The following is a 13,011-nucleotide window of genomic DNA, read 5'->3' on the forward strand; positions in this document are numbered from 1 at the left end:
GAGTAAAAACATGTACTTTTATAACAACACAGAATTCCTACGCCAAAAAGGCTGCACAAGTTCAGAAGTGATGTTGTGTATTAATTGCTTCAACAATCAATATGCTTGCTGTTATCGAATATGAGTGTCCAGAATCGTTATGCTCAGAGCTATTCCTTGTCTACCCACCATCTACAAATATCTCAAAGAAAACTCCTTACTTATACACTGCTACTAGCCCCACTCCCACTACTACTACTAGCACCAGTAACCTCACCCTGTAATGCCTGCTGCTGCTCCGTGATGGTAGCAATCTGGGCATTCAAATTCGCATTTGAAATCATCTGATCATCGACTTCAATACGCTTCAGTCGATCAGCTAGTACTATAACTCCAGAGAATATAACTGCTACTCCGAGGATGAAGAGTGTATACTGGAGTGCAGTGAAGCCGTTGAATTCATCAAAGTAGATACCACCTCCAACGACATCGAAGAGTGTCCATACGACGAAATATACTGGGATTTGGAGGAGCGCGTCGTAGCGCTGAAGGCCCATGTTTATCCAATACACCTATAAAGACGATATAAAGACGAATTCGTAAGTCGCTGGCCCAAGTAAAAACAGGGAAGAAAATTACGCTGGATTTTACAACAATACTGTAGATGACTAACCTGACCGATAGCAGTGACGACGGTAATCCCAGTAATCAAGAATGCAAAAAAGTTATTGAATTGATTGTTGCCAGTAAAACTAATCGACAATAGATAACTTGTCGATTTGGCAAACAAGACCGTTATGGTTCCCATCAGACCCTATGACATGAAAAATTATAAGTCGGTTTCGCAACAAAGACGATCAAACGACGACACTTTCTGTCGACAAAACGTGGTCGAGCATATATCCGATAAAACTCACTCCGAGAGAGGCATATGTGAAGGGTAACGCGAGAACCACCCACGGACTCGACAATGGTATTTTCTTACTAAATCTAGGCAGTATATCTATACTATGCCACCACGTATGAAGGTTCCGATACGGTCTAGGCCACGTTCGTGGATCATTCGGATGCTTGACCCACTCCGACAAGTGATATGTCGACGCAGTTGGACTACTGGGAGCCGTTGTAGGTTCAACGGATGTTGTTGATTCAGAGAATGTTGAGGCAAAAGGTGAATATGAGGCGGCTGCTTTGCTAGCTGTTATAGGGTCGGCTACTCCAGCAGGGGTATCAGATGGTCTTTGAGAGGTAGCAGCAGCTGCTGCTGGTGTTACTGTTGTTGTTGCAGATTCAGCAGGATGTGATAAAAAGGATGAAGGGAGGTGAGATCGATGATTGAAGAGCCCAAGTGCTCGTTGTGCTGGATTTCGCAGCAGATTATGACGTGAATCAAATGTGGCTGCTGATGTTGTTGTGCCACTAGTGCTGACTCGGGAAGCAGCCACTCGATCCATTAAGACTGCATATGAAGAATGTCCTTCCTTTGTCAAGGCTCGAGCAGTGGCTCCTATTGATTAAGTGTGAGAGATGTGTTGAGCAATAAACCCTGTATATAGAATGGTAGACTCATTGGATACGTACCAGGTACACCAAAATCAACATTCTTCTCCACGATGCAAATCATGAAGTAGAGAGTAAGAATCAATCCTCCAGTCACGGTCAAGAAGACAATAGTGTTTGTGGCTGAGAACAGAACCAACAGTACACAAAGCTTGTAATCTATAAGGATAATGAGTGAGGATTTTGTCCAAATTTTCGACCTGTCAGTGGTACAGCTTGTTTTATTGCTAAATTCTTCAAACCTGACTCACCCTTTGAGGCCACGCCTGAGAAAGCAACTACCATACTGGAACCTCCAACAATCATGATAACACCAACAATATCTTTCCAACCCCAGCGTTCCTTGTTAATCCATGGTGCAACAATGACGTTAACAACCAATGAGATGGAGCCTAATGGAGCCACCAGAGACTGTGGAGCGAATTGTAATGCAACTAGATAAATTGTGTACAAGGTTAGATTTCATTACGGATTGTTTAGGGTGGTAACTCAATGAGGTACGATTGTTCGATTTTTTAGGCCCATTTGACAACTTAACATTGCAGAATTAATTCTTACCAAAATTGATGATATTGCCGCCAATAAAGACAGCCAGTCCCAGAATCCAAGTAGGATTTTGGAAGAGATTACCGAAATTCAACTTCGTTTGCAGATTTACATCATCAGCCTGTAATTGTGCATTTGGTTGTGCAGATTCACCAGGTGGATAATTATTGCTAGTCATTTCTGTTCCAACAACTGATGCACCATTTGACGTTGACGGTTGAGCTGATACAGGGATAGCTAATGGGATATTATCGTTTTCATTATATGGCTGTGGAGGCTCAATCGACTTGTCAAAGTCATCTACTATGGTAGCTTGCACCAATGTACCAGCACTGGAGTTGATATCAGAGTCTGGTCCATCGGTTTGTGTGTTGTCATCTATTATTGTATTCATGTTGGAATCCTGTAGTAATGATGATGGTGGCAATGCAGGTCGCTCTATAGTAGGAGTCAATGGATATGTATCTGGTGTTCCATTAGGATTAAATCTCGAGCTAGATCCCGATTTTGTTCGTGCTCGACCCATGGATGCCTTTGACCATGTAAATCTAAAAGTGCCACGTGCCAAAGTACGGAATCGACTACGAGCTTCAGCCTTCTTTTCCTGTATCTTTTCATTACGTTTACGCAATGCCAGTTTCTGTAGATTCAGTCCCACGTTTAGGGTAGCAGCACCCATCAATGTCAAGACTATCCCAATCCACTGCTGACTTTTGGCATTTATAGATACACAGGTTGAGGCTCCATTAGCAGCTGTACACACTTCATCGGAAGCACACGAGTCTAGGAACTGGCCCATTTTGGCACATGGCCAAGTATCTGGAGCACCTCCACAACATGTGAAGGGGGCAGGGTACTCAATACTCCCACTACTTGAGGTAGGAAAGAGCGGATCACTAGACGAGTCACATGTTGACTGTATGCTACAATACTGGGGCGCGCAGAGGGTAGAGAGGTACCCAGATATGTTTGAGGAGATAACCGGTGGGACGGTAAAGGTACTACCACTTCGTTGAGCCCTAGATATGTACTCTGCGACAGCACAATCGGTTGCAGCACTGCACAGTTCACCAGCAGCGACTTTGTATGTGCATTTCGATACAGAGGTTGCTGGCTGCAGTACACATAAATACCCTGCAGATTTACTATAGGCCCAACCTGGTAGCTGCTGGTTGAGAAGTGAGCAATCGTCATCATTGGAGCATGTCAGGTTTGAGATAGTAGGCAAAGCAGCTAGGGCACTTGATAAGTACAGAGCTATTAGAAAACCAACTCTCATTTTTTGATATAACGCTTCAAATGACCGCAATCACTTGAGCCACACCTGGAATTGAATGATGGTGGAGTAGGTTAGTGATTATTCAGTAGCCTGATTCAGGAACACAGGACACTTGCTGTAATTGGTCTCCAAGGAAGGCCCCGTCTTGTAAGAGAGGTTGTTTTAATTGTAACCCCCACTCTCACGACTCAAGATGATAATATACGATTCAGACCAAGTAGTGTTCCAATGACCACACTGTTTGTACATTCAAGATTCCTTTACTAGATCTCCTCCTTTTTTGCACAGCAGTTGTGTCAGTCGTGGCAAAAAGTTCCTTGTCTTTTGCTTTTTTGCTGTGGGTGAACCAAGAGGCTGATTCCATTAGAAATCGCAAACCGTGGTTTGAGGAGACCATCGTAGGGACCATATACGCTTCATCAGCTTCATGGCTCAAACAGTAGAATTCACGCGTTATATCACGTCGAGCTTGCTCAGAGCAGGCGAACGTAGCATTCCCTAATTGCCCGTCGTTTTGTCCAGCTCGTAAATGAGTCAACCAACTGTGTCGCGTATTTACAGTTCTTCGTGTATATAGTGACGATATTAACAATCACATAGTATTGAGTGCATCTGTTTTATTCAGTCAATGCGTTGCATTTTCAGGGTTCTAGACTCACCAAAACGCAAAACAAGCTTCTAGAGCAAGCTACGGTTATACGGCCAGGATACATCGTTCCCTGTTTTCTCGACTTTGGAAACTATTCGTTGGATACATCTAGTTGAGAGCTTGAAGCATGGTTCACGCTCAAAAACTCGACCGACTGCCTGGTACTTTGAAAGGTGTGAGTCCTTCCTAATTGCTAATTGTGGACCGTATCTGATTTTCATGTATAGGATATTATCAGGACTCAATTTATCCAACGGAAACTGGTGGCTACAGACGACAAAAGGTAGAACAATGAGCCGGCACTCACGTTTACATGTTATCTCGACCAGTTGCGGGGTTCGATACCCGTTTCTGAACATATCTAACATGGATATCTTGGTAGGTTCCTATTGGAGTGCCTGGACTGGACATCAAACCAAACGAAATACTTTTATCGACGCAAAGAATCACAGGACGATGGAATGTCATGTATGTCTGGAGGGGAGCTCATTTATATCTATTTCACATCCCAAATCCTGGAACTTCAGCCTCAGAAGTCTACGGAGTCGTCGAACAAATCGACCCCATTACGCTTTCCACGATAAACAGCTCTCCAAGACTTAGCGACGGTGGCCATATATGGTGTGGAGCTATTTTCGTGCACGAAAATGGTGATATTTATGCTATACATGGAAATAGAATCCATCGTTTGGATTGGCAGACTCTGGCTATTAAGAAGTCGTTGGTGCTTCCTGCTTCAAGGTACAAAAACACTTCTGAGCCGAGAGCATTTCACTAAGGCTTTTGCGGGTTAGGCCTTACAATGGTGGACTAATCGCTAGTGACGGCTGCTTCATAACAAAGGAACTAAGAGTAGATCCCATAACCGCAGATGGAAAATCAACAATACTCAGCAAAGAGAACTCGTCACTATCCATTGTAGATCCCGATCTTAACATTATCCAAACTCTGGCAATGCCTGAACCGTCCATGGGACGAATAGCAAGCGACCGAGTCATGACATCAAACGGAGTCCATGAACACATATACATAGTAGGCATGACGACTGTATTTAGATACATCTATAATTCGAATGCATCGCCGAGACTGTATAGAGACACCACATTCACTCCACCACCATACCGTAAACGCTTGGATCCGATGCAAGGATGTGGATGGGAAGTATGTCTAGGACCATCACCATCCCCTCAACACCCAAACGCCGTCGAAATAATATTTGCAGATAACGGAGACCCGAATGGAGTACATGAAATAACTGATGCTGAACCTGCTGGATCTATACATCCTCGAACATCACGAACTAGAGTCCAACGCATTAAAGGTCCACTACGTCTCATCAGAATGACGGATACGAATCCTGGCTCTCCGGACTCGGTCCTGACTGTAAACATCATAAACGCCGTAACGCACAACAAAGCAGGTGGATTCATCGTCTCGCCACCAAACTATGACCCGACGAATGGAATCGTCGTTGCGTTTGATACACCAAATGCCGGTGTGAGCGCTTACAAAATACTACCAGAGGGTAAAATGAGGCACTTATGGACTAACACGTCGGTACGGAACATGTGGCAGTCACTCATGTTTCCAGATACGAAGGAAATTGTTATGGACGATGCTAGGATACAGTTTTCGACTATAGCTGCCATGATAATGGGGTATTTTACTGATAAGGCTAACCTGGTGGGCGATGATCAGGTGGTAGTGTTGGACTTGGAGACTGGAAGGGTTAAAGGCAGAGTATCCGTAGGTCGAAATCCGAACGCTATGTTTCCATGTCCTGGGAAGAACAGAGATGTGTATTACTGCTCAACAGATTATATCGCAAGAGTCTATGTAGCGACTAAGTCTCGACTCTAGTGTAATAAATAGGCATGTTTATAGTTACGGATGGTTTTGGTAACTTTGAGGGTATTTTTATATGGTTTGAGATACAAGACTACTACAACTTTACTACTACACGATTGCTACTTTACATCCAGAGTCTTCAACGTGTTTGATGCCCGATTAATCTCAAAGGCCTGTACATCAACCCTAGACCCAACACCTACTATAAGAATCCCACCGCTCGCAGCACCACTCCCAATGAGATACTCCCGCAGTTGCTCTTGACCCTTCCTCTTGACCTCACCAACCGTCTCCCGAACACCAAACAGTTTCCGTGATACCCCCTCGAACGTGCCCACACTCATACCCTCAACCTTTCCAGCCAGTTTCGTCAACAGCTCACGGAATCTAAAAGGCTTATAGCGTGGATTCCCTTCCTCGTATCGATTATCCGGGTTTTTAGCTCTCAGCAGTGCAGCATCGACATCATCCAAGTGGTAAGCAGACAGGTATTTAAGCTCGATAATCCATTCCTCGGTGCCAGCCGTGACTTTTAAATCCATATATCTATGCGAGCTGCGGGTATATCGTGGATGAGGCACATAAACATCACTCTCAGATTCGATTTTCAGCGTATCGTCCATTCTGAGTAGTGCTCCTATTACAGCTAGTTTGAAGCCGGCTTCGTTGATTCCGTGTGGGCCAAAGTCGGTGGATTTACATGTTCTCATTGTGTCTTTGAGGTGCGATTCGAATATTTTGAAGGCGTTTATAAATGATGATGTTGGTTCGTTCTTGAGAGCCAAGATTGGGACCGGAGATAGGAAGAGCGGTAGCTCAGCTGTTAGCGAGTTGGCTTCGACGTGCTCTTTATCTTCGAGTAGTGGTACGGCCGGTAATGGTTTGCTACTTGCTAAATTTACGGAGTTTTGTTCCTCTTCTGGTTCTGGAGTTGGGATGCCAGCTAGCATTATGTCAAAGATGGAGTCGTTACAGAAAAGTATTCTTCAATCCTGGACTCTTCTCCCACGGCCTGTAGTCTAAAAACGCGATTTGGAAAAATGGAGGCGCAACAAATGCGCTCAGCAGCAGTCCGTTTTCGATCGATGCCAAGGAGTGATCAAGACCGACAGTAAGCAACGTGGTTGCAATAAATCGCGTCAGATAACATCAAAACTCCTCCACGAACAAAGATATGCCGAGCAAAGCGCAATCACCCGATCCCAAAAATGCAATATTATTATTGAAGAGTAGGTACATTTACAGTGATTTCGGACTCAGCCGAGTAACCCTCATTAGAGGTATCCCGACTCTCACTCAAACTTTCTACACTTGGTGACAAGTGCATTGCCCTCATGAGATCATACCTTTTTGCGTTGAGCCGCTTCGATGCTGGCAAGACTATAATCTCGGTATGATCCAGACTCGAGTACGTTATCACGAGATTATCTCTATGCACTACCGAATCCGAATCAACATATCCTAACAGGTCTTCGATATCACTTGACCGGCACCCCTTGATACGTTGAATTTCCGATGACGTGTAATTTACAATTCCTTTACCGATTTCAACAATGATGCCTTCTTCACCATCTGTTGTTAATGGGTCATGGGCTTGGACTAGTGGAGAAGATGGCATACCAAATGTCATATTTTGGTGTGGATGTATTATAGAGGTTGCTGGTACGTTAGTATGTGATTTCACCACTGTGGCGATCCGTACTGATTGCTGAGCGACAAAGGTTCCTTCTACTTTTACTATTCCAGCAGCAAAGAGTGATCCTTTGCCACGGGTTATAGCTCTAACGGCACCTGCATCTAAATATATGGTTCCGTATGTGGCGAGACCATGTAATATCCACCATTTACGATCAACCATGGGGTTTGGTTTGGCGAGAAAGTGTGTACCGAGTGTTGGTTGAAATGGTGTTTTAGAGTTTTCGCGATGGGCAGTTACTTCGTCTAAGATGGTCACTATCCGTTGTGGTGCTGCTCCTGTAGTAATAATCATTCGTACACCAGCTGCAGTTGCTAAATCAGCTGCTATTAGTTTGGTAATCATTCCACCTGTTCCCAATGATGATCCTGGACTTGTCACCGTCACTGTTTGTGATGAATATGACGTGAGCAAAAAAGGGTTTGATCTTCAGCAAGGATAACTCACCCGTCTCTCTAAGCTTTGACACATCATCTACTATTCGTACAGGGACAGCATCTGGATTTGTCCGAGGATTATCAGTATACAGACAGTCCACATCCGTCAGCAAGAAGAGGAAATTAGCATTAACCATTCCTGCGGTGACAGCAGACAAGGTATCGTTATCTCCAAAACGAATTTCGTGTGGAGACACAGTGTCATTTTCATTCACGATGGGCACAACTCCCAAATCAAGGAGTTCTCGAAACGTATTGCATGCATTTAAATATTGAGGTCGCTAAAAGTGCGAGCAAAGTCAGTTTGGAACGACACAGCTCTAAACTGTCAAGCGCTTGCATACCTCTGCCAAGTTATCTCGAGTTAACAAAACTTGAGCTATAGGTTGATCAAACTGTCTGAACAAGTCATCATAGAGCGCCATTAGCCGTCCTTGACCTACAGCTGCTACAGCCTAAAGCGCAAGCAAAAAAGTCAGTCGCAGACTTGTACAAAAAGCTCGGCGGTTGACTAGACTTGCACCATCAGAGCTCCGACAAGTAGAAGACATACCTGTTTCTGGGATAGATGCTTTGGTCTCCTTGCTAGACCCAATCGCTTCAAGCCCATTCCAATTGCACCACTAGTGACAATCACAACTTGATGGCCTTTACTTCGTAGTTTGACGACAGTTTCGACCAGTAGCGACAGGTTGGAGAGCAATGGCAGATGCGATACTTCATCGACAATAGATGACGTGCCGACTTTGATGACCATCACGTATCCTGGATTCACGGATGGAGTTGCCGAGGGTGAGCGAGGACTTCCTCTTTTCTTTGCTGGGCTATTTATACCTGACATAATGATAGTATACACATGTAAATGCTATTGGAAAGAATTCTATGTGGCTAGTCTATATGGTCTGTCTGTGAACTGGATGTGTCATTAGTTGCAAGATTTTTAACACGAGATGTAGAGCTTAACCGCACACCAAAGCACAAGCAGAAACAGCGAATTTGTGGCATGTAATCATGTAATGGTGTGAACGACGCGGCACTATTTCGTGTAGGTCGATATTCTGCGTCGCATTAAACCCTCACATTTTAAACTCAGTTTATACAACTATTAGCCAGGTCTAACGAGCGAGACAGGGAGGAACGTTGAAGACAATATAATGGACCACTCGCTGGGCTCACATTTGAGTTCAGTTGTCACTGTCTCTCTCTGACGCTCTCCTCTCTGTTAAGCTTCAATACTTAAAAGGTACACATTCAACTCCATTGCAATTAGTACTAGGAATAGTGAAGAAATGACTCATATTACCGTCGAAAATACTTTATTAAATAAGCAAGAAAACATCCCTGCTAAGGCCTTCACCACTCTGTTGGTGACATAGCATCAATGTCCCAATATCAAGCTCTGACGCTATGATAGACCAAGATGAAGACAACTCGGATGTAGAAATTGAAATGTTAGGCTGCCAAACACGTCAAATCGAAACATTATGTACTTGTACAGGAACTCCCAAAGCAACAACGTCCACCCACGAGTATGTATGTCATATTGAATGCCTTGGTTGCTGAAAGTCTCAGAAGGTTCTTGGCCAAGGTCATCTACGATAAAAAGCAAGAGGATGTCACGTCAACCACGAAATATGATCTTGCTTGGTTGATCCCTATACTTGATGGGAGGAAGGGGAAGCTGGAAACTTGGGGTCATTGACTCGTGGTCTTTTGAGTAAAGCTGACGTCAATATGCCCCTTACCAAGGCTTATATGATGACATAGATAAACTGCTGTCTGTTGCCATTCTGCTTAGTACTGCATAGATCCGTCTCTATTGTCTGTAAATGATCTTGCAATATTGTTACAAAGTCCTCAGTTGTTAAGGACCCCAAATAAATCAAAATCTGCTCATTCAGCTGATTTTTCTTCTTCGCGGTGTGTCGGCTCGGATTGATGTTGACGAACTTGGAATATACGTCACGTTTCGTTCTGTGCACTGCAAAAACACCATGATCGTCCATATTCGCTCCAAGTAAAACGGTGAAACGTCACAAAACTACAGAGTTTTAATTTTTTCTTTATTGGCATTACCTTCCTTGTTATGTTCTAAATTCTTGCAGTTTTTTCATTTGACTGCGTGAAAATTGACGCAACTTGCATCCTCTACATAACTTGTCAAAGTCTTTTCTGTCTTGACATTTGAAAGCATCTTTCAGATTAGAGATCTTGTCATTAGCTAATTGATCTTACGATCCAGTGCAACTTTCTGGTTCAAACTCCATGCAAGAAAAAGTTTCCGACGTTTCTTGAGCTTTTACCCCAAGTCGCGTCTTTTCAACAAACAAGTCTTTTAGACGCTAGTCGAGGAGAGATCTATTCTGCATTAATTAGATCAGGATAGAATTAACCCATAGAGATCGTATATCACTACCAACGTCAACTTTTCGACAAATCCAACACACACTCGACACACGATGCGTCTTGAAGCCAAAGCTGGTCTGGATGAAGAGCTCCAGGACTTGAAGCTCAGATTTGAATTGTTAGGTATGAAAATAGGACGATACAGTCTGCACCATTGCACAGCATTCAATAGTATTGATGACAAGAATTGACATTTTACACGGACATTTTTGCTTCAACTAGAGGGCGATCGAAAAGCATACTACGAAACAAGTCAATGGGCCATCAGACAAAACAAGGACGAAATAGGCAAACTACGTACCCAAAACAAGGATTTGGCTGATCAGATTGCCAAAATCAAAAAGGTACGATGCCAAAAGAAAACGCAGTGGTGGTGCCTCTATACAGGTGACGATGTATTAATCTCGTACTTAACTTATTTAAATAGCATGAATTAGACTCTGCATCATCACGCGTATCAACAGACGCACTGGAGAAATTCGAGCACAAGATTTGCGAAGTGCAAAAGAAATACGATGATATGCAAGCCGAAGCACGAAACAAGGAAGAGAGATTACGTGAAATGGGAGATCAATTGGACTTATTCCGTCGTGAAGCTGAAATGGTTAAATCTAATGTTCAGGATTCTCCAGCTGCAAAGGTATGCACTGACCAACAAAAAAAACCTGAAAGTAGTCGGTACTCATCATGAGACATCTCATCTTACTAATCCCCTCCTTTTTCCTATCTTATAGGAAATCCGAACACTCGAAAACAGACTGGACAAGGCCACAATCAAATACAATGAAGCTCAATCAATCCGCAAGACCTATGAACAAATCACCCGAAAATTGCAAGACGAGAGACTTACTTTTGACAAACAAATTGAAGGTTTTGAACGAACTTTGAGAGCAAAGAGACATGATGCTTCTGATTTGGAAGCTATGAGTCGTGATGCTAATCATGCCAAGGAAGTTGCAAAGGTACTGTTGTCGTAGGATGCGCAACATGAATGAGTGTCATATCCGCTTTTTTGCTATTCTGACATGACGTTTTGCTTGTATTAGGCTGAATTGGCACGATTCGAAGCTCAAATCAACGAAGAGCGCAAGCAGCGTGAAAAGGATTTGACGTTCCGAAAGGAGATGGTCAAGCATCAAATGGAGTTGGCTGACAAGCTGAATATTACTGTAAGCGTGAAGAGCTCCGCAACGGGTTTCTTTTGATTGTGCTTCTCAAACATCATATGTACTCACTCTTCCCCCACATCTGCAACCAACAACAGTCAATGCAAATGGAAGATCCAACAGCCGAATCCGCCCTCCCCTCCTCCGAATCCAAACCAACCCGAGACGACACCCTTGAGCAAGCCGCCCTCGAATTCGAACACACGCTCCGCGTAATCCAAGAAGCAACCGGCGCATCCGACATTTCAGAAGTCTCGGCCCGGTTCCAAGCCCAACAAGAAACCAAATCACACCTGATTTCACTACAACGTAAAGCGGAATCCCGTGTCGATTCATTGAAACAGGAACACAAAGAAGCGATTAAGGAATTGGGTGAATTGAAATACTCGGGCGAGTCACGCACTGCACAGAGTGCTGCTGTCGTTGCTGATTTCGAAGGGCATTTGAGTGTTGCTGAGGTTAAATGTGGCGAGACGAGGGGCAGGTATGAGCGGCTGAGTCGGTTGTTGAATGATGCGAGGTCGGGGACTCAGCATCTTTGTGATAAGCTGGAAGGCATTCAAATGGTATGTGATTTAGTGTCCGCGGTTTGAACAACATGTTATGCGAATGTCTCAGCTGGGCCTTCTTTCTCTCTAGGCTGAAAAGACACCAATGCCAGCCGTATCAGACGACACAGTCGCATCCGTTCTCGAAGTCTGTGTGGCTAAATTGGAGACCTTGATTTCTAGTCTGCAACAACGTGATATTCCTGACGTGAGTACCCTAAAACGATTGATGCTTTTTTTTGCCCAAAAAAAAAGATCCATATATGCTAAAATCATTGACAATTGATAGCCTGCAACCGTCGCATCACAAGTCGCCGGCGAACCAGTCGGTATCCTTCAAGTAGGACAATCCGGCCTCCCACCATACAACACTCGAGTCAAATTACGTCCTCTTGAATTCGAGCCAGAGTCTGCTGAAGGTATGTGGAAAAGCGAATGCAAAAATACACCCTTGATTTTACCCGATGAATGTGCATCATTATCACTTCATCCAGTCACTCACACACCGAATGATCACTCACACACCGAATGAATTCCACTTACAAATTAGATGAAGATGAAAACGATGACGATTTCGCCGAAGTGCCTGATCGTGAGACTTTGAAGAAACACACTGCACAGCTCTTAGCTTCTAGGTCCAAAGGAGCGAAAGCGCCTAAGAAGAGTCGAAAGGGAAAGAAGGATGGTGATGATGATGAAGAGTAGGGAAAATATGGAATCCAATGTTGTGCTTTATATAGAGTTTCAAAAACTGTAAAAGGATGCAAAAACTACTCCCAAAAAATAGACCTCATGAAACGAAGAGGATCCGCTGCGAGTTGATATGCTTTGTCTTTATAAGATTACGAAAAGGCGATTGATTTTACGTTTATGCAAGGTGTATGTAAGAACAGCGGT

The 13,011-nt window shown here is 43.8% G+C and overlaps 3 protein-coding genes across 3 annotated transcripts; 1 reads left to right on the plus strand and 2 right to left on the minus strand.

Annotated features, from left to right (window-relative positions):
* Positions 1-200: 200 nt before the first annotated feature.
* Positions 201-3,364, minus strand: SmJEL517_g04323 (uncharacterized protein; the record flags this gene model as incomplete). Its single annotated transcript, XM_031170251.1, has 6 exons — positions 201-551; positions 653-793; positions 897-1,486; positions 1,561-1,698; positions 1,791-1,973; positions 2,098-3,364. The coding sequence occupies 6 exons, from the start codon at positions 3,362-3,364 to the stop codon at positions 201-203; spliced, it is 2,670 nt and encodes an 889-aa protein (XP_031023780.1).
* Positions 3,365-7,080: 3,716 nt separating this feature from the next.
* On the minus strand, positions 7,081-8,835 carry PRO1 (glutamate 5-kinase; the record flags this gene model as incomplete). Its single annotated transcript, XM_031170252.1, has 4 exons — positions 7,081-7,943; positions 8,005-8,275; positions 8,339-8,449; positions 8,548-8,835. The coding sequence occupies 4 exons, from the start codon at positions 8,833-8,835 to the stop codon at positions 7,081-7,083; spliced, it is 1,533 nt and encodes a 510-aa protein (XP_031023789.1).
* A 1,618-nt stretch (positions 8,836-10,453) lies between these two features.
* On the plus strand, positions 10,454-12,819 carry SmJEL517_g04325 (uncharacterized protein; the record flags this gene model as incomplete). Its single annotated transcript, XM_031170253.1, has 9 exons — positions 10,454-10,523; positions 10,623-10,744; positions 10,828-11,040; positions 11,135-11,362; positions 11,447-11,569; positions 11,665-12,132; positions 12,206-12,322; positions 12,404-12,533; positions 12,665-12,819. 9 exons carry the CDS (start codon positions 10,454-10,456, stop codon positions 12,817-12,819), a joined length of 1,626 nt encoding a protein of 541 aa, XP_031023790.1.
* Positions 12,820-13,011: the final 192 nt, after the last annotated feature.

The sequence above is a fragment of the Synchytrium microbalum genome (genome assembly GCF_006535985.1).
Source record: "Synchytrium microbalum strain JEL517 chromosome Unknown SmJEL517_scf0028, whole genome shotgun sequence".
NCBI lineage: Eukaryota > Fungi > Chytridiomycota > Chytridiomycetes > Synchytriales > Synchytriaceae > Synchytrium > Synchytrium microbalum.